The sequence below is a fragment of the Hermetia illucens genome, chromosome 4 (genome assembly GCF_905115235.1).
Source record: "Hermetia illucens chromosome 4, iHerIll2.2.curated.20191125, whole genome shotgun sequence".
In the NCBI taxonomy this organism is placed as follows: domain Eukaryota; kingdom Metazoa; phylum Arthropoda; class Insecta; order Diptera; family Stratiomyidae; genus Hermetia; species Hermetia illucens.
Window position 1 is genome coordinate 126,755,359 of NC_051852.1, and position 26,536 is coordinate 126,781,894.

At 42.6% G+C, this 26,536-nt stretch overlaps 3 protein-coding genes across 3 annotated transcripts in view; 2 read left to right on the plus strand and 1 right to left on the minus strand.

The window, feature by feature from the left end:
* Positions 1-26,536, minus strand: part of LOC119654067 (cytoplasmic dynein 2 intermediate chain 1) — an 80,628-nt gene that overhangs the window by 17,543 nt on the left and 36,549 nt on the right. The gene's annotated exons all lie outside the window — the stretch shown is intronic.
* On the plus strand, positions 532-11,022 carry LOC119654239 (alcohol dehydrogenase 1-like). Its single transcript, XM_038059477.1, has 4 exons — positions 532-699; positions 10,072-10,299; positions 10,455-10,628; positions 10,693-11,022. The coding sequence occupies exons 1-4, from the start codon at positions 601-603 to the stop codon at positions 10,969-10,971; spliced, it is 780 nt and encodes a 259-aa protein (XP_037915405.1). The 5' UTR covers positions 532-600; the 3' UTR covers positions 10,972-11,022.
* On the plus strand, positions 16,426-24,612 carry LOC119654242 (alcohol dehydrogenase 1-like). The gene is made up of 4 exons (XM_038059484.1): positions 16,426-16,622; positions 23,719-23,946; positions 24,036-24,209; positions 24,269-24,612. The coding sequence occupies exons 1-4, from the start codon at positions 16,524-16,526 to the stop codon at positions 24,539-24,541; spliced, it is 774 nt and encodes a 257-aa protein (XP_037915412.1). The 5' UTR covers positions 16,426-16,523; the 3' UTR covers positions 24,542-24,612.

Consider the following 26,536-nt stretch of genomic DNA (forward strand, 5'->3'; position numbering starts at 1 on the left):
CTGAGGCGTTCTTTTGACCAGTCAGATGAGCTTCTCTTCATTCTGTTGAGGCTTTGGGACCCATTTTGATAAGGGGCAGTTAGCAGGAAATTGGGTTGTACAAAGATAATTCAGCTCTGGTTAACTGGAATTGGTTGGTTAGTCCACAAGATCATTATTACATCATCGCCGACTCAAGGGATTCATCGCTCGTGCTCTGATTCAAGCATGAATTCCTGCTTTATCATTAAAGTGAAACGTTATAAAAGTGCGTGTGTATAAGTCTGGATTATGTTCTACGTGCTATTTGTTGTTTGAAAAGACAACCACAAAACCCTTCATAAATATAGCAAAGAAAAAAATTGCACGGTTTGGTTTCATTAGATTGACAAGATGAACCGGGACGCAGCGTATGTAAAATCATCTACAATCGAAAAAAATCTCGCACGTCTTATCAATATTTACTTGTCTTCAAGATGTTCTTAACTTTTGAAAAGTGTAGAATTATTGAAATCTCAACCATAAATACTAAAGGAGGGAAATGGTTAGTAAAGATTTTAAAAACTTTCAGTTGTTCTGCGATTTTCTGAAGATACAGTCGGGAGTTCGGAATCAAGAAAAATGGCTTTGAATCTTGCCGGTTTAAGGGTCGCTATCTGTGGAGGATTGGGTGGAATTGGACGAGAAATCTGTAAAGGGTTGCTTGAGAAAAACGTTGCGGTATGTCATTTTAGTTTATTTCATAGGACATTAGATACATTAAGAAAGAAGTTTCATCGGCGTCCAATTCCATTCCGTTGGTAAAATGGTTCTACATGGTGCAGATCCGGATTTAATTGGCATCCATCTCCCACTAGGTTCTCAACTCGGTTGTGAATAGTTTCTGTGATAGCTCTAAAAATAACCAGTTGATTCTGGTGTTTGTAATAAACTTTGTAGTGATTGCTTATCGGAAAATAGTGCTTAATCAATGTTTGCTACACACAAAGTCTCTACAATGACTCCTAATTCGCTTGGTGAATGATTAGGGGTGAAAAAGTTCGCTTGTTGAATTTTTCCACGGAGTACATTACATTCTGCACAAAAAATGTTGTGGATTTGTACATTTTTTATTAAACATTAATAAATTTGGAACAAGTCATCTTCTAGACAACTATTAGGACGCTAAGCGATATCCAAAGTGCAAACTTTGAATAGAAGTGGTCCTATATATAAACCTTGTGGAATTCATGTGGGTGTGTTATATAAGGTGGAGACGTGTGACTTTATTTTAATTCTAGATCTCGTTTGGCCTTAATCATACTAAAGATTTAGTGGTAAATGCGAATGTAAATGTACGCGATTTACTGTTGTTGGCATCTTTCAAAAGAATATTTCGTTTAAACTACAGTGGAGACTGATATGGTGATAACTGATCCCAACCTTGGGGTTCTATTGGTCTGAAAAGCCTTTCTCTATGCTAATCAAAAATAGTTATGTCTCTGGGAGAAATTTTTGTGGGAATGATTGGAAGTCTGCTCTCGCGGAGTGTTTGGTTTGGAATTGCACACTTTACTTTTAAGCTCGCTTAGTTGAAACTACTCTTTTGCGTGGAAACCATTTAATTAAAATAAGCAGCTTTGGTTATGAAAGTATCTCCCTGTTGAAGGAATGTATACGACCATAGTTTCAAGCAGTCAGACCTCAGGGCTATTCAGACGGTTTACTCTCTGTGATTCTCGCAGGTTTTTGCAAATCTAAGAATCCCTGCCGCAAGCAGAGAGCGTACAGATTTCGTTTAAGAATATTTTTTTGAAGTATCTTGTAGGGTTACCTCATCATCTTTCCCACAAAGCCGGGCTCAGAACCCGATTCTACCTGGCTAATAATTTAGTGACCAGTGTTTCGTTGGACGCAATACTATGGCACAATATAAACGCCATTTTCGTGATCATACAGATTTCCCCTTGTCGACAGGACTACATTGACGCTCGATAGCTCGATTTCTCTGGTCGTCATAACAGGAGCAACTTCTGCAGTCAACTGTGTTTAATCAGCATCTGGCAGTAATCCAGCATTAACTGATTTGATATGGTGTGGAAATTTAGTGCTGCTTACTTCCGGAACCAATGCAGATGGGATGATAACGCTAGCTTTCTGCAGACAATTTTCTGCTGTCTTTAGAATAGCGTATATTTTCTGATTGCTGTTTTCCTGAGTAGGTGCGTCAGTTTCATAATGGGGTTTTCCGAAAACATCTCTGAGTTCTATCCTCCATGAATAATTAACACGTCGATTTTATTCTTAATCTAAAATGACTCGCAACCATTATGCGACCATTTTTAAACAAAGTATCACCATCATCATCAACGGCGCAACAACCGGAATCCAGTCAAGGCCTGCCTTAATAAGGATCTCCAGACACCCCGGTTTTGCGCCGAGGTCCACCATTTCGTTATCCCTAAAAGCTGTCTAGCATTCTGACCTACGCCACCAGTCCATCTTAGGTAGGGTTTGCCTCGTCTTCTTTTTCTACCATAGATATTGCCCTTATAGACTTTTCGGGCTGGATAATCTCATCCATACGGATTAAGTGACCCGGCCACCGTAATCTGTTGAGCCGGATTTTATCCACAAAGAGACGGTCGTCGTATCGCTCATAGCTTTCGTCATTATGTAGGCTACGGAATCGTCCATCCTAATGTAGGGGGCCAAAAATTCTTCAGAGGATTCTTTTCCCGAACGCGGCCAATTTTCAATGGTCTCAAAGTTGTAGGCTCTTATCTTCATTATTTTCGTTTGACCAATGCGATTTGATGTTGTTGGTTGGTTGGTTGCTGTCGTTGCCACCATACACTTTGTCTTGCCTTCATTGATGTGCAGCCTAAGATCTCGCGCCAGCCGCCGCCTTCTCGATCTGGATGAAGGCAGTTTGTACGTCTCGGGTGTTTCTTCCCATGATGTCGATATCATCAGCATAGGCCAGTAGTTGGGTGGACTTAAAGAGGATAGTACCTCTTGCATTTACCTCAGCATCGCGGATCACTTTATCGAGAGCCAGTTTAAAGAGGCCGCATGATAGGGCATCCCCTTGTCGTAGACCGTTGTTGATGTCGCACATTGGTCAAGGTCAGCCTAGTCAGTCTTATCAATTTCGTCGGGATACCGAATTCTCTCATGGTGTGTACAGTTTTACCCTGGCTATGCTATCATAGGCGGCTTTAAAGTCGATGAAAAGATGGTGCCTTCATTAATATGCAGCCCAAGATCTCGCACAATCACCGCCTGCTCGATCTGGATGAAGGGAGACTGCACATCTCGGGTTGTTCTTCCCATGATGCTGATATCGTCAGCGTAGGCCATTTGTTGGGTGGACTTGAAGGGGATGGTGTCTCTTGCATTTGCGTCTGCATCGCGAATCACTTTCTCGAGGGCCTGGTTAAAGAGGACGCAAGATAGGGCATCCCCTTGATCCCCTTGTTGATGTTGAAAGGTCTCGAGAGTGATCCTGCTGTTTTTATCTGATCTCGCACATTGGTCAGGGTCAGCCTAGTCAGTCTTATAAATTTCGTAGGGACACCGAATTTTCCCATGGTCGTGAACAGTTTTACCCTGGTTACGCTGTCATAGGCGGCTTTAAGGTCGATGAAGAGATGGTGCAACTGATGTTCATATTCCAACAATATTTCCATCGCTTGCAGCACAAAGAACATCTGATCTGTTACTGATTTGCCTGGAGTGAAGCCTCTTTGGTATGGGTCAATGATGTTTTGGGCGAATGGGGGCATCCAACCTGGCAAGATAACGGAGAATATCTTATAGATAGTACTTAGCATCGTGATACCTCGATAATTGCTGCACTGCGTGATATTCTCCTTTTTATATGTGAGACAGGTAATGTTTCCATCGGCTCCTGGCGACTTATGGTGTTTAAGCCGATGAATTTCATGAACTGTTTCTTCTATCCTACTCAACCCATCGCTCCAATATGCCCATTCTGTCGGAAATCAGATTTCCCTCTTTGCCTTGGCAGGATGAGCATCGAGGTGTGTAAGGCTTCATCCTGCTGACTTGTTGGTAAAACTTGCGCGCCTGGTGCGGTAGCTCCCTGTACTTTTCGAGTTCACAGAGCTGTTGGTTCTTCCAGGCTTCCTTTTTCCGTCTGTGAAGTCGCTTTTCCGCTCGCCGGAGTTCATGATAAGTCTCCGCGTGTGCCCATGTCTATTGAGAATGCAACATTACTCGGAATGCGGCATTCTTCCGTTCCGTTGCTAGCTTACATTCATCGTCAAACCAGCCGTTCCGACTCTTTTTGCGGTTGGGGCCAAGTATCTTTGTGGCCGTATTTATGACAACGTTCTTCAGGTGATTATGAAGAAAATGTGTTGATACTTCATCTTCAGGATCTCTGTTAACTGCGGTTATTTTGATTGTCAGAGGGGATTGTAGGTGGTGTGGTAATTCGAGCTCGGAGCACTATGCCAACGAAATAGTGGTGGTTAAACAAAGTATGCCTTCGTAAAAACACATAGTCCACAGGGGTGGGAACTACTTAATATTTATTACGGATTTCTAAAGAAGACTCATGGTGACACTTAATTTAGGTGCGTTTTTAGTTACTTTCCGCCTTTCTTTCAAGTTAGTGGGGTTAGGAGATTTAGGAAAACTGTGAATTCTGCAGACGATGCAGCTTTGATTACGCCAGAAATGATTAGGGAATTAAGCCTTTGTATTTGGTTTTAGCAACTTTTTGTTGCCAGAAAAATTCAGTCTCAATCCTGAGTCTCGTTTATATTGAAATCGCATAATTACTATGGATATATCCGATGTGGATAAAATCCGGCTCAATAGGTGACGGTGAGCGGGTCACTTAGTCCGTATGGATGAGGATGATCCAGCCCGGAAAGTGTATAAGGGCAATATCTATGGTAGAAAAAGAAGACGAAGCAGACCCTGCCTAAGATGGAGCGATGGCGTAGGTCAGGACGCCAGACACTTTTAGGGATATCGAATTGGTGGACCTCGGCGCAAAACCGGGGTGTCTGGAGTTCCTTATTAAGGCAGGCCTAGACCGGATACCGGTTGTTGCGCCGTTGATGGTGATGATGATGATATCCAGCGATCCTACTAGTATGTGACACGTTAGGTTTTATCAACTTCAGGCTAGCAGCATTTGATCAATTTCCAACTTGTGATATTGTTTCTATATGTGACGCTTTCATTTTTGTTTGAAGTCATAGGTAGCTGGGTTTCCAGTAATAATGTCCAGGTCGTCCTTGAATACTTGTTTTACGCAACCTTGTTGCCCTCCAGAAGCCATAATAAGATATCAATTCTTAGGTATATGCATAACGGGAGAGAATACTTCATTGCGAAAAGTTCGTAAGTTAGCCTCCTTCAATCGACTTCCTTTCCGTTATGCGGTGGATCTTTCTCCAATTCTATCTCATTCTGCCTCCTTATAAATCGCTTGAATTGAAGGTTCCTTTAATAAGAGGGAATGTGTCGAAATCAAATTCTCTTTCAAATATCGATATTCCTATTTTTGCTACTATGAGTTAGTTCTGGGAATTAGTTCTCAAAGTATTCCCTACTTGTCGTTTGTCGTAACAAGCGACTAAACGAATTAGAAACGTCAACAACATCTCGAAAAGAGCTGCTACGGTTTTTGGTTATCGAAAACGCTATATGTTTGGTTTCTGAAATGTGCGCATACTCCTCGTCAACGGTAGCGAAGGTCCCCAGAATGCTCGCTTTCTCCAGCGAACGAGAACTACAACGATATAAGCTGGACATTCTGACGAATCGAGGTAATGGGACACTCTGGCGTATGGTCTTGGTGGCCGCAACGATATTGGTGGGAGATTGGTGGATTTTTGCAGCTTTCACCGTTTCGTCGTTTCGGCATAACATTGTTTGAGCATGAAACTTGTCATAAGGTCAGTTGGGCCTCAACTAATCGACACCATATGAGCAATCAGATTGACTGTCAACGTGAGTAACAAGAGAACCGCTGATATCGGCCTGGAAAGGGATCATCATTTGATGGTCGCTTGCCTTCGCTGAATTCTGAAAAGGGCTTACGTGTTGAGTGTGACAACTACGCGTGCTTTCAGCTGTCGCAAAGATAATATCTAAAATAATTTTGAAGCTACTAAGTGATACCTTGTAAGCTTGATCGACTGCTCTGGATCCTTTTGCATCGACAACATTTCCATCTGCGCCCTAATATCCTTTCTGGGTTGTTATGTGGGAGTAGCACTTAGACAGTGACTATCACTGTTAACCAAAAGCTATAAGCCTTCGTGAATACTTGGATCGGGGTCGGGGTATGCTGACCTGATACAGTTTCGAACAAAGAACTATCTTGGCTTACAGGGCAGATACCCGTGGATGAGTGCAGTCCATCTTATGTATAGATGATGCCATGTCTGGGTTGGTGGAGCGTCAACCTTTCGATTTCTTCTTGTTCAGATTTTTCTTCCATTCAGAAGCGGGGCCGGCTCGGCTTGATTAGTTGCTCAGTTTTGTTCGATTAATGGTCTGATCTGGACGAAATCCAGAGGGTCTCGAATTGCCATTTGACGTATAGGGCGCTGTCACACAAGTGGTCCATTACAAAAATCTGGCTACTCGGGGCGGCGAGAGAGATCTGCACCGACTTGGTAAAAGCCGACACCAACGCATACAGAATATCGAACACTTCTGTTGCATTAATAACAAGAACGGTACTTTACTTACCGACCGACGGACCTCGATGGATTGATGGTGAGAATATTTTGAGCAGATTTAAACGGGAGAATTCTTTCATTCTCGATTTCCACAAACAATGTCGACATTTGGAGCAATTGCACTTGTCAGTGCGACTAAAGTTGACGAAGCGGGGATACTTCATTCCCAATTTTTCCATGACCGGGGCAACCCTATATCTAATGCGAAAGTGCCGTGATGACATCATGATGTGTTACGCCGCTGGTTCAATGTAAAATCTTTTTCTCCATTAGCGTGGGGTGGCGTTCATTGTCTTTTATAGTGGATGGCGATAGGGCGGACGACACTGCGATAAATTTTGGATTTGATATTTTCGTTGAAGCGCCGATCACAAAGAACGTTGTGGAATGCCACTTTATTCAATTCAATTCAATTCAATTTCACGATATATTTAAATCACTCATTCGTGGGTAATGAAATGCCGATAGTCAGGGAAACGTCATATTATTCAGAACGCAAGTTGCTTCATAATCTTAGTACCTGTGTTTCCTCACATGGAAGCTAGGTGAAAAACTTCTTCAACGTTGGAAGCTTTGCAACTTCTTTTAGGGTTAGACGCACATTCTTCTGAACTTTCTTAACCGAAGAACAGTACTGTCTGAGTTATTCTCGTGTCAGAAAAGTTTAGCTATAGCATTTTCAAATTCAGGATTTTTCTTCCTTGGATTATGTCTTCGCGCCAGCCTGAAGTGCCGTTTGTTCGAAGGAGGTTTGCTTAAGGGAATTGCATTATCTGGAAGTAATTTTCTTCCCGGAGGCAGATTGTAGTGGATGTTCCTTGGGCCTTAGAAGGTGGCAATGATTGAAACTAAGGAACTACTTCGGCTTGTGCATTAAGGATTGACTCCCAATACTATGGATGGTTTTCGATTGGATGTGTGGAAAATCTATGACCAGACGCGGATTTTTCATTAATGAGCTCATGGTTACCCCTTCAGCTATGTAGAGGTTGTAAAGATTGAAACAAAGTTTGCTGGACATACCGAAAATATAATATGGAATCCTACGCATATAGTGAGTACAAGAGAGGCTGGTTTCGCATACATGTAAAAGAATGGGGTGCAATTTATCGACTAATATATCCGTACAAGGTATCAAATAAATGATCTCGATTAGTGTTTCTTCAGCAGATATAAGTTTTGATATTGGTTACAAACTGTGCGAGTAAGTGGTGAAAAAGTACAAACATAAGTTGCGACTGGACTCATTTTTAGATAATATCCAACCGAAAAAATTAACAAAAATTAACAATGAAACACTTACATGAAATCAAGGCCTGAAAATAAAGCTCTTTCCAATTCTAGTTAAACAAAGTGAACAATGTTGCATTAATAAATGTTTGGAATTAACGGAAAATCTCATTTGAGTTCATCGTAAAGATAGCGCGTCAAACAAACTTTCGCTTTATCGTTACTGAAATCTGCTTAAGCTCCCTCCAAGTCTTTTCGAGAAGCTTGCATTTTTCTTAATTCCTCAACGTCATGTGTTTCTAGGGTGAGCCATTTCCGCCTTTTAGTCAACACGGATACCTGAACCGTACGCAAAAGAAGTTCTTCATCCGAGATTGTGTTGGGTCGGAGTACTCCGATTAAAAAATTTCAACAATAGTCGGTCTTCTGGGCCCCCAAGTACAGGGGGGAAATCCTGGGAAGACACCATTCCACTAGGCTCCAGCACAGTATCGCGGTTTTGAGGTAATGTACCCTCGCTTTTAAACATTTTGGTTAATATTTTGCCTTTCCCATTTCCATAGTCTAAGAGCTAATAGCATCACGAATATTTTCAATTGTCGCTGGGGTCATTTGCATGTCCGTTATGACTATTGTCGCCGTTGTGTTGTCAAGCTAAATCGTCCTCATCTTTTGTCTGGAGGGGTGACGATTGCCGCCTCTGTTCGAACGCAACTGGTTTCAGAATTCTAGGAAACTGTATTTCTCGTACTAGAAATATCTGTCGTAACCGGACTAAGGGTGCTCTTAGTGTTAAAACAAGATAATTTATTATTAGGACAGAATAAATTTGTTCCAGTCTAAATATACTTTGTAACCTATCATCATCATCAACGGCGCAACAACCGGTATCCGGTCTAGGCCTGCCTTAATAAGGAAATCCAGATATCCCGGTTTTGCGCCGAGGTCCACCAATTCGATATCCCTAAAAGCTGTCTGGCGTCCTGACCTACGCCATCGCTCCATCTTAGGCAGGGTCTGCCTCGTCTTCTTTTTCTACCATAGATATTGCCCTTATAGACTTTCCGGGTGGAATCATCCTCATCCATACGGATTAAGTGACCCGCCCACCGTAACCTTTTTTTTTGTAAGCTGAAATAGGCTCTGTTGGCTGACAACAACCGTGCGCGGATTTCCTCATCGTAACTGTTATTGGTTGTGATTTTCGATCCTAGATAGGAGAAATTATCTACCGTTTCAAAGATGTATTCTCCAATCCTTATTCTTCCTGTTTGACCAGTGCGGTTTGATGTTGTTATTTGGTTAGTTTTCGATGCTGACGTTACCACCATATACTTTGTCTTGCCCTCATTGATGTGCAGCCCAAGATCTCGCCTCAATGGCCGCCTGCTCGATCTGGATGAAGGCAGCTTGTACGTCTCGGGTGGTTCTTCCCATGATGTCGATATCGTCAGCATAGGCCAGTAATTGGGTGGATTTAAAGAGGATCGTACCTTTTGCATTTACCTCAGCATCACGGATCACTTTCTCGAGGGCCAGGTTAAAGAGGACGCATGATAGGGCATCCCCATGTCGTAGACCGTTGTTGATGTCGAATGGTGTTGAGAGTGATCCTCCTGCTTTTATCTGGCCTCGCACATTGGTCAGGGTCAGCCTAGTCAGTCTTATCAATTTCGTCGTGTAACCATATCAGGTTTGTGTATCGGTTTTTTGAAGGCTTGTCAATTTACCACAGAGGGGGACTCCGGGGACAAAAAATGCAGGAGATACTTTCTCGTCGATTGGTACGGTCAGCCATCAACTATATCCGAACTGAGGACTCATTTAAAACGAAAAAAAAGTTGAGCGTGTATAGTTGGGGTTTTAGGGTACTATCGATGAATCCTTGGTTTACTCCACGTTGTGATTTCGAAATAGAAGCAGATATATATGTAATAGGTTCAGATTCCTGGTCTTGCGCCTAGGTGTGCCCCTGTGAGAGAGGTGCCTTACATGGTCGTAACTTTTCACTCTTCCTCATAATATCATGTTGCATTGCAATAGCAATCGGTAAGTTTCAGGTGAAACTCCAAAGCTCCCAAAATTCATCTATTTTGGCCATGAACTGTAATAATTCTACAACTACTGAATAATTCGTTTCTCTTAATTTTAGCGTTTAGCTGTCCTAGATTTGAAAGAAGATGCAGATGCCTTAAAAAAATGGAAAAGTGAACATCCAAAACAAGGCATGTTTTTTGGAAACATTGATGTCACCAAAAGAGCTGATGTTGAGAAGTCTGTTGGAGAAGCGAAGAAGGAACTCGGAGGACTTGATATGTTTATAAACTGCAGTGGCATACTAAAGGATAATGACCCTGATTTGACGATACAAGTTAATTTGGTAAGTGGAAAGTCAGCCGGATTAACACAAGTTACTTACTGCAAATTGTTTTTGCTGTAAACGTCAAACTTGGAGGGAATTTGGTGACTAGTTTTCCAATTTTTGGTCCTTTGAAAAACGGTAAAGTAATAGTTTACTTTGACTATAACCATTAGCTTGGAACAATATACACCACCCTCACAGCAGTGAATTTAATGGGCAAACAGAAAGGTCAAAATGGAGGAACAATTGTCAACGTGGCTTCAGTTTTAGGGCTGCAGCCTTGTCATCAGTTTGGCATTTATTCAGCATCTAAACATGGCTGCGTTGGTTTCACCAGATCTCTTTCTGTAAGTTAAGTTTCACCACTTAAAGGTAGCACAATTAATTAATTTTTATTTTCAAAATTTCCAGCATGAATTCCATTTCAACAAGACAGGAATCCGATTCCTAACAATTTGCCCAGGAATTACTGTGACCAATATCATTGCGGATACTAAGGATTTAGGAACTTTTGACTATCTTGCGGACGAAGCAGTTCGTTTCACACAGGCAAAAACCCAACAGGCCGACATTTGTGGAAAAAATATTATCAAAGCTTTGGAGACAGGTAAAAATGGATCTGTTTGGATTTGTGATTTGGGAACCTTAAAGGAAGCTAATATACCTGTTTACTGGGAAGCTCAGTACTAAAAATTGGCAACAGAACGATTATTTCGACGAATAAAAGTGTAAGATTTTAAAGACGAATTTTGATTTTGGGTTGCATTTTAAAGTGCCTTCGAGGCGGTTGAAAGAATTGAGAAATTTTTAGGTTCCTGGATGATGAGATGGCCGTACAACCGGTTGGTAATCTTGGATTTTGAAACTGAGTCTCGGATTGGTTTGAAAATATAACAATGACTACTTCGATGGAAAAAGGATTACTAGTTTGGAAACTAGAAGCCTATTCATAACTGGCGCTTTTAGAGTATCCGACAAATAAGTTGAAAAGTACAAGATAGATGTCTTGGCGGTTCAGGAAACGAAATTATTAGACAGTAAGGTATGTTTCTCCCATCTTTTTGCTAATCAGTGTATATGCTCCAATCGAAGACAAGGAGGCTTGCCTCCCGTGGGAGGTGCGATGGGAAGGGAGAAATGGCAGTGGATAGGTTATATAGTAAGGAAGACTGACAATTCCATTCCTGGCTACGACATGCAGCGAAATCCATTCTCTCAAGATGGCTGACAAGTGGGTCGCCTCAAGAGAATTTGATGCAAATCAGTAGAGGAGGAGTATGGGTGTTACAGGAAGTCCTGGAGGCAGTTGAAGCGTATTTCAGCAAACCGTAAGTGGTGGCGCGTAGGTATGGTCGATGCGATTAAAACGCGCAAAAATAACAAAGCACCGGGTGTGGATGAAATACTTGCAAGCAGTGTGGGGATGGCGAAACACTGTTTGGTCCGGCGAAACTATGTCGGAAGACTGGTGCAAAATTGTTCTTTACCTTATTTGTGACCAAGGTGACCAACTATACTGTGAGAACTATAGAAGGACATCGTTGAGGTGTACATTTTACAAAGTGCTGCCAAAAATAATTGAAAGGGGGTGGGTAGTAGGTTCCTCCAATTGGCGAGAATCTGCTTGCCGGCTGGGTAATGAATCGGAGCAACAGTCGCGGACACTCCTACTTGTGTTAATTGAGCCCCAAGTTAAGGTAGAACAGCATACGCCGACTGCTGCATGACTGAGATATCTTTGAATATCTTGGGTACCTTCAGTTTCAAGTAAACCCGGGCTAGCCAGGGTGGGTATTTTTTCCGAATTACTCGTGGGGTCAGGACCTAAGAAACACAAGCAAAAAAGGGACCGTAGAAGAAGAAGAGATGGTGTTGCTATGCGTACCAACGAAGGACAAGCTGCTGGTATCCTGTCTGGAAACAACAGCCATTGAGGGCAGTACAGTCGGTGTAATCCGGAAAACCATGTGCTGAAACTAACAATAGTGACCTCCGGGAGCGATGTGGCAGATGGACCAGCCATTTTTAAACTTGGAAATCACTGCTCTGGAACTGGACGTAGCGAGTGCCAGCAACAGCATTTATCTTCCGAAACCGTTGACGTTGACGTCCTCAAAGGAAGAAAGGCCAATACAAATGTCGTCCACCGACAGCCAGCGAACAAGCTGGGTTTCACTGGAGTCCTACTCAAGAGTCAATTCCAGAAAGCCATACATATTCTGAGGAAGAGTGCAAAAAATAAGGAGGTCGGTATTATCGACAAGCGGGATGAAAAGGACCTCACTAAATATTAGACGATTGTAGAGGAATACAACAACAAACGGCTGGGAAACCAAAAAACGGGCGAAATCTAGTAACTAGTGCATTCGACCACAAAATGGGGTTGAAGAACAAAGGAAAAGGAGTACAGTGTGCAAGGGCTTGCGCGCCAATTAACCTCTGCAAACAGTGAAACAACAACGGCCGGGCGACGGGGTACGCACTATGAAACCCTTCAGCGACGTGTTTGGGAATCAACTACGGGTGGTACTGGCGGCTGGTAATTCGGCTAACGGCCAACTTGTGCCAGACGTGTAGATCAGTGTTGAGGCCAGGATATCGGAGATGTTCATCGAATGAAAGGCGAAGGGGATCTTCGAGATGGTCCGTGGATTCCACGTGATAGTATGTGAGGACTAATTATTCAGGGGTAACATCAGCGACACCTGACAGGGCGCAAAGCTCAATCCATACGACGAGATTCTCAAGAGACCAGTAGCTCGCATCTAGTTGTTGAAAATTGACTTGGATAAGGACAAGCTCATACAATCTATGCGCCTTCAAAGCCCCAAGATCCCCCAGGATGGCTAGGTTGTTATCAAGGAGGAAGAAACACTGGTGAACAGCCAGCCAATTTATAATGCCTGGAGGCGGATTATAAAGTGTTGTTGGGACTGAAAACTCTAAAGTTGAAAGTGTTCCGCTCCGCAAAACCGATCGACGACCTGCATCTAGTCGATGTCGCCAACGAGTTGTTGGAGGAGATGAAAACCGATGGTTCGACGAAGACTGGCGATCCATTTACGTAAGCAGATCGTTATGATTGTAGTGGAGATAAATCTGCGGCACTTGAATTGTACTCAACTTACCTACAAGTCTTTGCCGAGAAGAGCTTGCACGCTTTTCTGTGTCCGGATCTGAGATCCAGCGACCGGGGAACCGGGATGCCTCACAACAGATCAGCTTTACTAGAACCACAACATGACTACCATCATCGTAGCAAAGAAAGCCAAACTGTTGAAAGTCTGCGACACCAATGCGAGGTATGCATCTTAGGGCTTCTCGAAAATCAACGAACGAGGCGAGTCTTTCTTTTTATCAACACAAATCTATCAATCTATGTGTAACTGGAGCAGTACATGAACTTTCCATTTCCCCAGCTGGGAGAACTGTGACGGTTGGGAGGAGGTCCAGGGATATTTCTCATATCATAGTTGTATACTTCTTCGTTTAAATCTCGTTACAGAAATCTTCAATCCTTTCAGATGGCCTAGGAGGAAATTTGGTCAAGTTGTCGAGAACAAACTCTTCGGTGCACGAATCGGTAACATTGGCACAGCGGGCGAACTGAAAGGGGAACTGGGAAGGGTATTCGAAACTGCTTTTAGACTCTCGCGCTGGGCAATATAGTAGGAAGGAAAAGATATAGCCATGGAGGTTTCGGACATCTGCAACAAGGAAAAACACTGGCAGTTGTACAAGGACTGTTTGCGGTGCCGGCTGGACGATTGTCAGGACTTTGAAGAGACCAGTGAGTCTGAGAAACTCAGTCAGATTCTGACGAAGGAATACACGAGTCCATCCTTTTTTATAAAATCGGAAGGCTCTTGGAAGGAGCCCTGGAACTTCCAATCTGTACGTACTTTCCCGTTAGCGAGGAGGACAGCGAGTCAGAGCCTTGCTAAGAGGGTATGCAGCCTCAATGTTGTAAGACCTTGCAATGGGTAATTACCGAGGATAAAACAAGCTGGGCGATAACCAGTTCTTCAGGACCTCCGGGACCATACAGTATAATGCCAGCTATTCTAGAGAAACATTGAGAAAGGGTTGCATCGTAATTTGCACAGATTTAAGTCCAGTAGAACCAAGCTTAATACGATTAAAGAATCGGGTGTGCTGGTGCTACTAGGGCTTTGTAGTCCTGCCTGGCAGATGCCCTCAATGTACATTTTCACTTCCTCCGTGTGAATCCTCAGGCACTTCCTTCGAGTTTGCCCAGGTCTAACTAGAGCCAGGCTGCAGACACTAGGTAAATCATTCTTTCAGGACTGTAGGGTAGGGTAGCCGTTATCCAACAAGAATGCTATGCGCTGGCTTTGAAGTTCTGAGTTGGTTGGACTCTGTTCCCTTACTTTTCCCACGGCGGACATAGTCTTAGGCGTTTGTGGTAGAGATGGGCAAAAAATAACCAAACTGTTAAAAATAACAGTTTCTTCATCAAAAACGAATTAATCGTTTTTTCAATTTTAAAACAACAGCTACATTTTTCTGCCTAAATAAAACATGAAAATGAAGCGGTAACGTATAACATTTAACGTATGACAAAATCAACTGTTAACGATAACGAGTGGAAAGAAACGTTTTCTGTTAAAACTAAAAACGCATCGCATCGAAACGATTAGCTAGTCGTCATTATTTTTTCAACCGTTATTTTTCAACTGTTGTTTTTAATTGTTATTTTTCTTGAAAAAACTGTTAATTAACGTTTTTCAAAAACAACAGAAACGCCCATGCCTAGTTTGTGGTACAAAAATGGTGCGACACAACGTTCCTCGGAGCGGCCACCCATACCTACCCCTATATAAATCTTGATTTTGACCCGTTCTGTGTTATAGCAGAAAAATGTGGACAATGAACCACGCCGGAGAGCAAAAATCAAAACTTCCGAGCATTGAGCTTTAGGATATTCTTAGGTCTAGTGAGGGTGGATGAGGAATGGCAAATGAGATACCAGAGGGGGTTATATGACGAACCAGAAACCATCATCCATATTAAGATTTGAAAACTTCAGCGGGAAAACCATAAAGATAATATCGAGAACAGAAGATTTCCCAGCAAAGTGGAAGCTGAACAACCGCCAGGAAAATCCAAAACAGGTGGTAAGACTCAGTGGACAGGGCAAGTTACATGCGGCTCGGCATCTGAAATTGGAGAACTAAATAAATATAATAACAATATAATTTGAAAATAAGGATGACTTCACTTTAACACAGTTTCCCATTCTCGAGATGATTCGCAACAACAATTAACGTCAGGTCAAACACCAGCTGCCACATTGTATTCTATCGGCCTGTCATTCGTCGCGTATCAGAAATGCCTTCCCAAGGGATAATTTTCGACTAGCCGAGCTAAGTGGTTACTGACAATCAGTTTAGCCCAGGTGCCTTTAATCCAAATCTATTCAGTGTCACCACCTTGTAGAATTTACTAACGGTCATCGACTCTCTAGCCAAATCAACTGCCAATTCCATCAGTCTTTGAAAGGGCATGCCAAATTTGGAATGATATTTCAATGAACGTAGTAGCCGGTCATATGTATATCGCCCTCTCCTTTTCGGCAAAAAAACCGCGGCGGTAATGAAAACCCTAGTAGGGTTCTAAGCTATAGTCTGGAGAAAGTAGCGATATGTGTGAGGAGAGGATGAACTGGATTTGTATTTTGTATGCAGCTGCCCGGCTTTTTCAAATCCAAGGCAAAGAAACCTCAGAAATATCTCTCTCCAGAAAGGACCTGCATGTTTTCTGCCTTTAGAGTCATCCTTAAATTTCCAAAAGGTTACATGCGACGTGCCCTCTTTAAATAGATGTATCAGGAGATGAGCATTTTCAGCTATAGTTTCCACTATTCGTTAGTCTGCACTAACCTAACGATCATCACACGTCTCTTTTCCCTACTGTCAGTAAAATCGAGCTGGAGACAATGATATGCACAACCAATTTTTAAGATAAGCCAAAATTTGAAAAGAGAACCAGATAACCCAGATAACATTATATTGCTCATCCTATACAAATTATCTCCCTCGAAAAACTGACTCTATGGCGGTAGTAAGATAAGGTAGTAAGAATCAAAACTATTATAGAAAGATAGTATTATCATCCTATATTTGTCGTGGAGTTAGATGCGCTAGGGAAACGATGTGAGAAGTTTTTAGTTTATCTGGGATCTTGAAGTGAGAACAGTTTGGAAATTAAGCTTAGCAAAAATGGTTGTTGATATTACTGGATTGAAGGTCGCTATTTCCGGGGGATTTGGAGGAATTGGGCAGGCTATATGTAAGGAGCTATTGGAGCAAGGTGTTCCGGTATGTACTTTTATGTATCTCTTTCATTCTAATTCAGAAATTGTTTTGGTGTAGTGTTTTTGATGTGAGCTTGACTTTCTGACGTTCAGTTAACCGGTTTCCTTTTTACATAAGCAAAAGAGACAATTTACTTAAGGCATTGTCGCTAGTCATCTATAATTCTAAAGATTGACTAAAAACCTAGTTTTCTACAAGATATAATCTGATTTTTTGATGGTTTTTATAGTTGGATTGAATCATACGGCAGTTAGTGTATGTTTTGCTAGTTTGGCCTTGAACTTGCTTGGAAGCATATTACGCCTTATCTTGAGTGCTTTTGATTTATTCGTTATTTATTTATTTATTTATTTATTTAATTAACGGACAACAAACGCGAAAGGCACGTTGAAAATATCTGCGTTACGTGTGTTATAAGACGCAGGACGGCAGGTGATCTCGTCAGCGGCGGAGCAGTCCATCAGGCCCGAGGAAAGTTTAAAGAATGTGCATAGATCCAGATAGGATCTACGCTGTTGTAGGAAGGGAAGGTTTAGAAAGCGGAGGCGGGAGGGGTAATCCACACGAGGGAAGCTGACTCCGAGGTCTTGAGTGGAATTTAAGCAGGATAAGGAATGTCCGTTAAGCGAGTAGGAGAAAGAAGTGGGTGAGGATTTTAGGGAGTAGCACATAGAATGACACTTTCTGACGTTTAGCGCTAAACCATTAGTCGAGCACCAACGAACCAGAGTGTCCAGGTTATTCTGAAGGGAAACACAGTCCATAGGCGACGATATAGCGGAAAACAGCTTAAGGTCGTCTGCATAGAGCAAACAGGGACAAGTAAGGAGGGGAGGAAGGTCGTTAATAAAAAATAAAAATAGCAAAGGACCCAGAATAGACCCCTGTGGTACGCCAGAAGAGGGGAGAAGGAGCGGGAAGTACAGCCGTCAAAAAAAGACGCGGCAGGATCGGTTGGAAAGGTAAGAGGCAAGCCATAAAACAAGTGGTATGGGAACGTTTAGGGACGAGAGTTTGGATAGAAGTCAGTGTAAATGGTATGCACTTCTTGCCGTGAATTTAGACATTTGGCGACAAAGTTTGTAAAGTTAAGCAGGTTGGAGGCAGTGGACCTACGTTTAACGAAGCCGTGTTGTTCTTTCACTATGTGTTGGCCAAAGTGGGCGGACAACCAGTCGCTGACATATCTTTCCAGGATTTTGGAACAGGAGGAGAGGAGGGAAATGGGACGGTAATTCTCGGCAAGCGAAGGATCGCCACTTTTGTGAATGGGGGTAATGAGAGCCTCTTTCCACAAGCTGGGAAAATGATTCTCTTCAAGGCTTTTGTTGAAAATAAGAGATAGGGGAAGGGAGATGAACTTACCAGTTTTGATCAAAAAGAGGTTTGGAAGACCATCGTAGCCAGGTCCGACCTTGGCATCAAGTTCGCCAATGAGGTATTCGACAAGGATAGGAGTAAGAAGGGGAATGGTAGGCGATGCGGGGCAGGCTACATCTACTATCGGGAGGGATTTGGAGGAAGGAGGAGGAACATAGACTGACGAAAAGTAGCGGCAGAGTAAATCACAAGGAACTTAGATAGGCTTAGATTCTTTACCGCGTTATACAGAATTTTTCTGCTGCGCTTTCACAGTGACAATGGATCCATTTTTGCGTACTTGAAAACAATAATTGCGGACTGTTTTAGACACCCCCAACGCATTCTTTTCGGAAGGTACTCTAATGATGTTAGTTTGGCTAGTATCTGCTTTTTAGTGAAAGTAGAGAAATGGTAATTTCGACTTGTAATAATTTTGTTAACAACGGTAGGGTTTGCACGAAACTTTCCAGGATTATTATTTTGTATACAGTTTTGTATTATTAGAATGAACTTAGACGGTTTTCACGCGAACAATTGAAATAATTTAGTAATATACTATTATTAATCTTATTTCAACAGATATCGTTTTGGGATGGCATTTATGGCCTAGGTTTTATAAAGGCATATCATTTTCTTTTCTTTTCTTTCTGAATTATCATTGAGCTGTTTCTGAAAATGGGTTCAGCTCTACTTTTAGTTTGAGATTTGTACTTAGTTCCTTACATTGCAGCTGATATCAAAACTAAGGCCTATCCGAGAAAGGGCTAATCAAGATATTTCAATTTTAACCCTCATGGAACTATCTGTGATCACTTGATGCAGTTTCTGATCGTAATGATCAGCGCATATGATATGACAATCTCCTCTTTTATTCGGACGACGCGATGTTAGGATGTAAGTAAAACAAATGCGTGTCTGCCCGCAAAATATTGGTACTCCCGTGGAGAAACGAGGGAAGTTGCAAAAGCCCTTCAGAAAGGCGCATTAATATTTGCGCTCTACAAGAATTCGATGGTGTAGTGCAAAAGGTTGATATAGAATGCGAACATGATAAACAAGTCGGGAAACCAGAAGCTGGACGCTTCAGGTATGAAAGGTTTTGTGTATTTCCATTATAGAGACATTTGGGTACGCATTTGTTCCATTAGTATGTAGCACGTAATATAAGCATATATTATGTGAGAATATCCACTTTCGGGTGATATTGGCATTTAAAGTCTTGAATTTGCAAAGAAGTGTCAATTTTGACCTATTATAACTTTGTTAGTAATGGTGTGATTTTCATTAAGCTTGGTAGGATCATGCTTTTTATTATTGCCTAAATTGCTGCAGCTGATGATGAATTTAAGGAGGATTCTGCAGCCAATTACTGAAAATATGGAGAGTATTTCGGAGTCTAGGTCCCATATAGTGGCAGCCTATTGACTTCTTTCAGAATTTTCGGTTAGGTAGCTTCTGAGAATGGATCTGTAAAAGAAATGATCACTTTCGACCCCCTGTGTTCCTCCACCTATTCATCAAAACTACCTTCCATTTGATACCGCACGTTACCATATTTGGCGAAAAAAAAATTGCAGCCCCCTTTCGCATGCAATTTTGCAAATTTGGTGTAGAAAGATGTAGCCCACTGTATGCGTGACCGTTTACAGTTCCCACCTTTGCATCAAATTTGGCGTCAATTGCTTGATTTTTTTTACACAAAAGCCTCACCTTCCTACATTGTGTACTGGGAATAGTAAGACGCAACTCGACTATATCGTCATAAGATGCCGACAGTTTACCACCGTCACTGACTGCAAAGCTCTCCCCTATGAACCATTATACCTAAGCATCGCCCCTATAACCTTCATACTTAAGCATCGCTCGTTGATTGCTGACTTGCGAATCAAACCCTTGATAAAAGAACATGAGGAATGCACAGGTCTGTGGTGCGTTAAATGGTGCCGATTTAATAAGAAAAAGGAGAAATAATCTCATTTAGACGATTACCAATCATTACGAATGTAGAGAATCGTAGAATCAAGCTAGAAACACAAAGCGGCCTCTGCAACCCTCGGGGTGAGCAAGCCCGGTAAGCAGTGCATTCACCGAAATACTTGGCTTTGGAAAGACGATGTCCAAATGAAGGTTCGTGAAAAAAAACGACTCTATTACAAGTTTCTCGACGATAAAACGCTGGCCAATTGGCAAATTTATAAGAATACCAACCGGGAAGCAAAGAAAGCGATCGCTGTCACGCGAGCTGTCCATTACAAAAATCTTTACGATAAACTGGACACCTGGCATGGCAAGAGAGATCTGTATCGTCTTGCCAAAAGCCGAAACGAACCCACGCAGTATATCGAATACTTCTATTGCGTTAATAACAAGAACGGTGCTTCGCTTATCGTCCGCCGAACCGCGACGGATAGATTGTTCATCCTCCACTTCTATAAGTACTGCTGATATTTAGCACAATTCTACCTGTCAAAAGGAATAAAATCAGGGAAAGCAAGAGGATCTAAATCACATCTTATCTGAGTTGTGGAAAACAAAGAACTGGGACCTACCATTGTGGTTTATTAAGTTGAGGAGCTTAGAACATCATCTGACTAGGATGAAAGCACCGACTCTGCAGTCTCCTCTGTAGGGGCGTAAACGTTAATGAGGTTTATATTTCTAAATTTGCCTCGCAAACGCAGAGAGTAAAGCCGTTCGCTTATGTTTTCAAAGCCGATAACAGCAGGTTTCATTTTTTTGGCTGACTAAGAAACCTACTCCGAACACATGGTTTATTGGATGGCCACTATATTATATGGTGTAGCGACTCTTCTCCTGGAAACTGGTCCCTGTCCGAAGAATCTCTTGTAACGCTGTTACGTCAATCCTATATTGAAACAGGGTATCGGCTAGCTGCTCAGCAACTTCATTTCTGTACAGGGAGCGCACGTTCCAAGAGAAAATGCGCAAATCGTTATTCCTTTGTCGGTGCCGGGTTCGTCGTTGTTTTATCCATCCAGTCCGAGGCTCCTGTTGTGGCTTCGTAACTTCGGTTTTCTGTGTAGGGTTGTCAGCCCTACCCAACCCCCAACCTGGAGGACCAGTTGGTACAATTTGTCCCGTTTTTAGGCGCGGGAGACTCGCCTTCATCCTTCTCTGTCTGCAGCTTTTCGTTAAGAAAGAGCTCCCAGCGATCACCACGTGGAAGTGGAGATAGGGTTTGGTAGTAGAGCTGTTGGTGTTGGATTAGTAGGCGTTTCTCTGGTTTTATGCTCCATCGTGGATATCAATCTACAATTCGCCCTGGGACCTATACTACCCTTTGACTACTCACTTGTAGGAGAATAACGAGAGGATTTCCGAATGACATTCCTTTTTTGGGGCATGTAAGGGATTTTAACTCACTAAAAATCACCCACCTCTTTCCAATCCTGTCATATTAAAGTAATACTTCGTGGACAGGCTTGTTGATTTAGGTTCTTCTCGCCTTCATTGTTGAGGTCTCTTTAAATAGCCTATGCTGAATCTTCATAATTGCAGACTACAATCCCATTTCCCTCGGACTTGAATATCTCCGCAATTATATTGTCAGGGTGTAAGCTCTTCGTTCACTCAGCTTCGAGGCTGGGATAGTGGAATAGTGCGTGTTTTGTATTAGTACGTCCAGAAAAACAAGGAGAATTAGCAGATAGGAAACGGTACGGTGCGGGTACTGTCTATAAAAGCCTCCGTGTCTATTTAGGAACTGCGCATGTGATCCCCCTTCCCAGCCTCATTCTGTCTGTGCTGCAAGTGATTATTCCTCTCTTCCATTCCAGCTGCGTGCTTTAGTCCTATGGTCGTTACGAATGAGTCAATCCAGTTTCTTCAGTGCAACCAGACACATTTGAACGGAAAGAGGTCAATTGGGATGAAACCTACTATAATCAAACATAGTTTCGTTTGATGCTGTTTTGAAGGCAACGCCAATCTCCAGAATTGTCAGGCGGTAAACCGTGTTTATGTTTTTTTAGTTTTGTGAACTTGTCAATTTTACGTCCAGCATCATGGATTACATAATTCTAGTTACGAATTATCCCTGATTATGTTTTGATCTAACAGCATTAGCCAAGTTTTGGAAGTGTTGCAATGGTATTAGGTGCCCCTCGAGGGATATATTTTCAGACCGCCTCGAAGCATTAGTTAGCGTCTCCCCGCGAAATTCCGTATTACCCAATGGCCACCGGCTTTCACATTGATGGTATTGCTCATCCTATGTTTTGTCGTCATGACTATTTTGTATTCTCATTTCCCGAGATAAAACTAGTTATATTCAGTTGAGACTGCACTGTTCTTAGGGTCTCTGTTGCAAAGACCTACACATCTATCAGATGTAACAACCACAACAGAAGTTGACAGTGATACCTCTTCTGATGATAGATTTCGCGGTGGAAGACATAGTAATCTCGCTGAGACAATGCATTTTCTATGCCGTTCTTTCGAGAAGGGAATTCTGGAAGAGCAACTTTAAGTACCTAGGAGAATCTATTTCAACGAATCTTTTATATGTTGTTAATTTTTGGAGTTGAACGCAATTTCACATATCCATTGTTCACACGGTGTAGCCCTTTCGAGAACTCCCAAGTTGACAGTTATGTTTTGACATACACCGTAATGTGGGCATGCCGAAATTCATACTATTGCTATTTGCAGAAGGCTGTTGTAGATTACCCTTTCTATCATCCTCCGCAGTAGATTGTCGCGCCACCGATTGTTATTATTATTATTTTAGGCGACAGATATTTCTTGCTTCAATCTCGAAGGTTTGGCGAATAGGTCGGGCCTAGTCTTTCCTTCCAGCTTCAAAGCTCTGCTGAAAATACTGTTGTAAATTCTCCCTTATGACTCCCGCATCTCCTCTGTGGTGACTGGATATATGTTCACTCGTTGTATTGCTCAGCAGATATGGGTTTGTAGATATCTCATATCTAATACTACCGAGTTTTTCTTTGAATTGTCGATAGAGTTATCTTTCTGAAAAACATGCGACCAACAGCGCTGCAATCTCGTGCTGTGGTTGGATCATCTACTAGGAAGGGCTTGCCTTTTGGGCATTGTCACCGGGAGTTACTTTTGATTTATATAAATGGATGATTTTCCGAGCTAATGCGCTACTTAGGCTATGTCAGATAATCTATAGATCCATAGATCGATTTCTCAGTAAGCGTTTGCATTCCCCACATTTGTGGTCACCATAGCAGTTGTGTAATGCTGAAAATGTGAAAGGGACTCAAAACATTGAAAGAAGCGAAGCGGCGATGGATGGCGGCAAGCAAAGCGTCGGTAGTTTCTCGCTTGAATGATTTGTTTAACCGTTCTTACAGCCTTTTCCCATGTCTTTTCTGCTCCGATTTCGCATTTTGGTCTGGTCTTTGGTTTAGTCGTCGCTGAATGGTGTAGCTCATTTCTCCAGATTTTCTTCGACAATTTCCTTTCCTATCTGCCTCCGAATTTTCTGGTGATACTATGAGAAGGCATTCTCACCGTCTGAGGCCATCCAGACCTTTTAATTAGCGTCTTAAAAGTACAGTGAAAGATTATCATACCTTCTCAAGGAGCCTAATTCCATCGCACATAAAGTGATCGAAAAATGGGAAAGCGGATACATCTATCTATTAGCATTCATCTATTTTAAGGTAGAATGACTATGATTATTATCAAGCATTGTGTTCATGCAATGGTAGAACTCGACAATTATCCAAAAAAATCAATGTTGCAGTGTTTGGCCATTTTGGATTTGAAAGAGGACAAGGACACTTTGGAAGTCTGGAAGAAGTCATACCCGACACAAAAAATATTTTTCGAATATATCGATGTTGCCAAAAGGTCGGTTGTTGAAGAATCTATTGGAAAAGCAAAGGACGAAATGGGAGGATTGGATGCATTCGTGAATTGCAGTGGTATACTTCAAGAAAGTGTTCCTGAGCTATGCATTCAAGTCAATTTGGTTAGTAATTGCAACTTTTATTGCAATCTTCACATGCATGGATCAATAAATGACAGATTGCTACTTCACATTTTTTTTTGAAATTTCAGCTTGGAACAATCTACACCTCCCTCACAGCAGTAAATTTAATGGGCAAGCATAAGGGTGGCAATGGAGGAATTGTTGTTAACGTAGCTTCAGTTTTAGGTCTAAAACCTTGTCATCCTTTCGCGGTGTACTCAGCCTCCAAACATGGTTGCATTGGTTTCACTAGGTCTCTTTCGGTGAGCCAAAGGTTTCTGTAAGTGCTGATATGAACTAAATTTTTTATTTCCATTTTCAGCATGAATTTCATTACAACGAAACAGGAATAGCCTTTATGGCAGTTTGCCCAGGACTTACAAAGACAAAACTTATTGAATACCCAGAAAATTCAGGAACTTTCGATTATGTTAAGGAGGAAGTGGCTAAGGTTGCGAATGTGGCAGGGCAAGAAGCAGATATTTGTGGGAAAAATATTGTGAAAGCCATGCAGACGGGGAAAAATGGATCAATTTCGATTTGTGTTTGTGGAGATTTGAGAGAAGCTGCTATGCCAGATGATGTTGAAGGTTGAATTAACAAAAGTTAATATTCGCCAAATGATATGAATAAATAAGTTATTCTTAATTATAGGCCTAGTGTGTATTGATCTTTGTAATTAAATTTAACCCATTACAGTCACTGGGCGATCAGATATGATTGCATTGATATTTTAAGTATAAGCTTTGGACGGTTTGGAGCATTTAGTATGTATGTACCTATTTCGGAAGAATATTGGTGGTTTCGCACTTTTTTTTTGGGAGTAGGGTACGTTAATGCGTTTTGCGCATAGAGTGTTGGACTCCTCGCAATAGCACGGTGTCGGACTACCAACAAAACACCTCCCTGTCATCAGAGAACTAGCCTGGAACCGTTTGACACATTACTTCGAGTTAGCCCTCCTGCTCTCCCGGCTTTGGAAGCCTTCAAGTCAGGGAATTCCTTTCACCAACGGGAGGGAAGGGGAGGAAGGGAGTTGTTAGTTCAGGGAGCCCCTTACCGTCCGATCCCTCCGCCGGTCGATTTCAATCTCCTTCGCAATAAGAAGAGCCCGAACATTATGCGCAATACGATTCCAGTTGCTAGCGCTCTTCAGCATCTCTCTGACAATGTTGTTTGGAGAGAGCTCCCCTGTGTCTGTATAAAGCTGCTGACGAAAGCCGTCCTATCTCTCGCAAAAGAAAAAGGTGTGTTCAGAATCGTCCGCCACTTCATTGCAGAACACACAATCAGGAGATCGCGCGTTCTCGATCCTGTGCAGGTAAGACTGAAAACCTCTATGCCCACTTAGAAGTTGGGTAAGGAAGTAATCAATCTTACCGTGCGCTCTGTTCAACCACGGATCATTTTGCCAAGAAAGTTGCCACTTGGTAAATGTGCGTTGACGTTCTTCACAGGCAACCACCTCTCTTAAGTTCTCGCCCTTACGGCTTTGCGCTCCTTAGCTAGGAGGGCAACGGGGATCACTCCTGCGATCACCATCACAGCCGGTTCGGAGACGGTGCGATAACCAGACGCCAAATGCAAAGCTTCCAGCCTCTGCACTTGAGCAAGGCGTTTACGAAGCACCTCCTTGTCAAGGGCATCAGCTCATATCTCCACACCATAGAGCAGAAACAACTGCTTTGCTCCCATAAGGAGACGTCTCTTAGTTGATATAGGGCCCCGACATTCGCCATTAGCCAACTGAACGCCGCGACTCCAGCTGCAGCCTTGTCCGCTGCTGCTTTGATTTTCTCGAAGAAGCTCATCTTCGAGTCGAGCATGAAACCAACGTATTTTACCGCTGGTTTTGACCCTATAGTCAACTCGCCGATCGATATGGAACGTCGGGTCGGGATTCTCTTACTCACTTCGGTTTTTTTCCAGCGCAAGGCGGAAACCGTGAGCAGTGCCGCAAAGTCGTCTGCATAACCGACCAGGGGCGACTCTTCGGGCATGTCGAGTTTCAGCAGAATATTGTAGGAAGCGTTCTAGAGGTCCGGCCCTAGGATCGACACCTGTGCTATTCCTGACGTGATTTCCATTCTCCTTTGGCCGTCTAGCGTCACATAGAGCAGGGAGCGGTTTTTCAGATAATCCCTGAATATCCGCTAGCTTGGCACGTGAAATGAGTTTTCTAGTGTGCTTAGCATAGCTGACCCTCTTACGGAATTGAAGGCATTTCTGACATCAAGCCTTATGAGGAGCACTATCCGTCGAAATTGGCGGCTGTGTGCCTCGGCTCGATGAACCGCATCTACGACCTCCATAACAGGATCCACTGTAGATCTCCCTGTTCTGAACTGCCTTGCTAATAAGTCTCCGGCAGGGCGGATCGCTTCAGCAAGTCTACTCCTGATGAGCTTATCGAGCACTTTCCCGGTCGTGTCAAGCATACACAGCGGTCGGTATGCAGACGAGAGCTCCGGGTCTCCTTTACCCTAGCTGATCAGCGCAAGCTTGGCCACTTTCCATCGACAAGGAAAAATTCCCTCCTTCAAGCAAGCGTTGAACGCCTCAAGCAGCAAGTCTGGCCGTTGGCGGAACA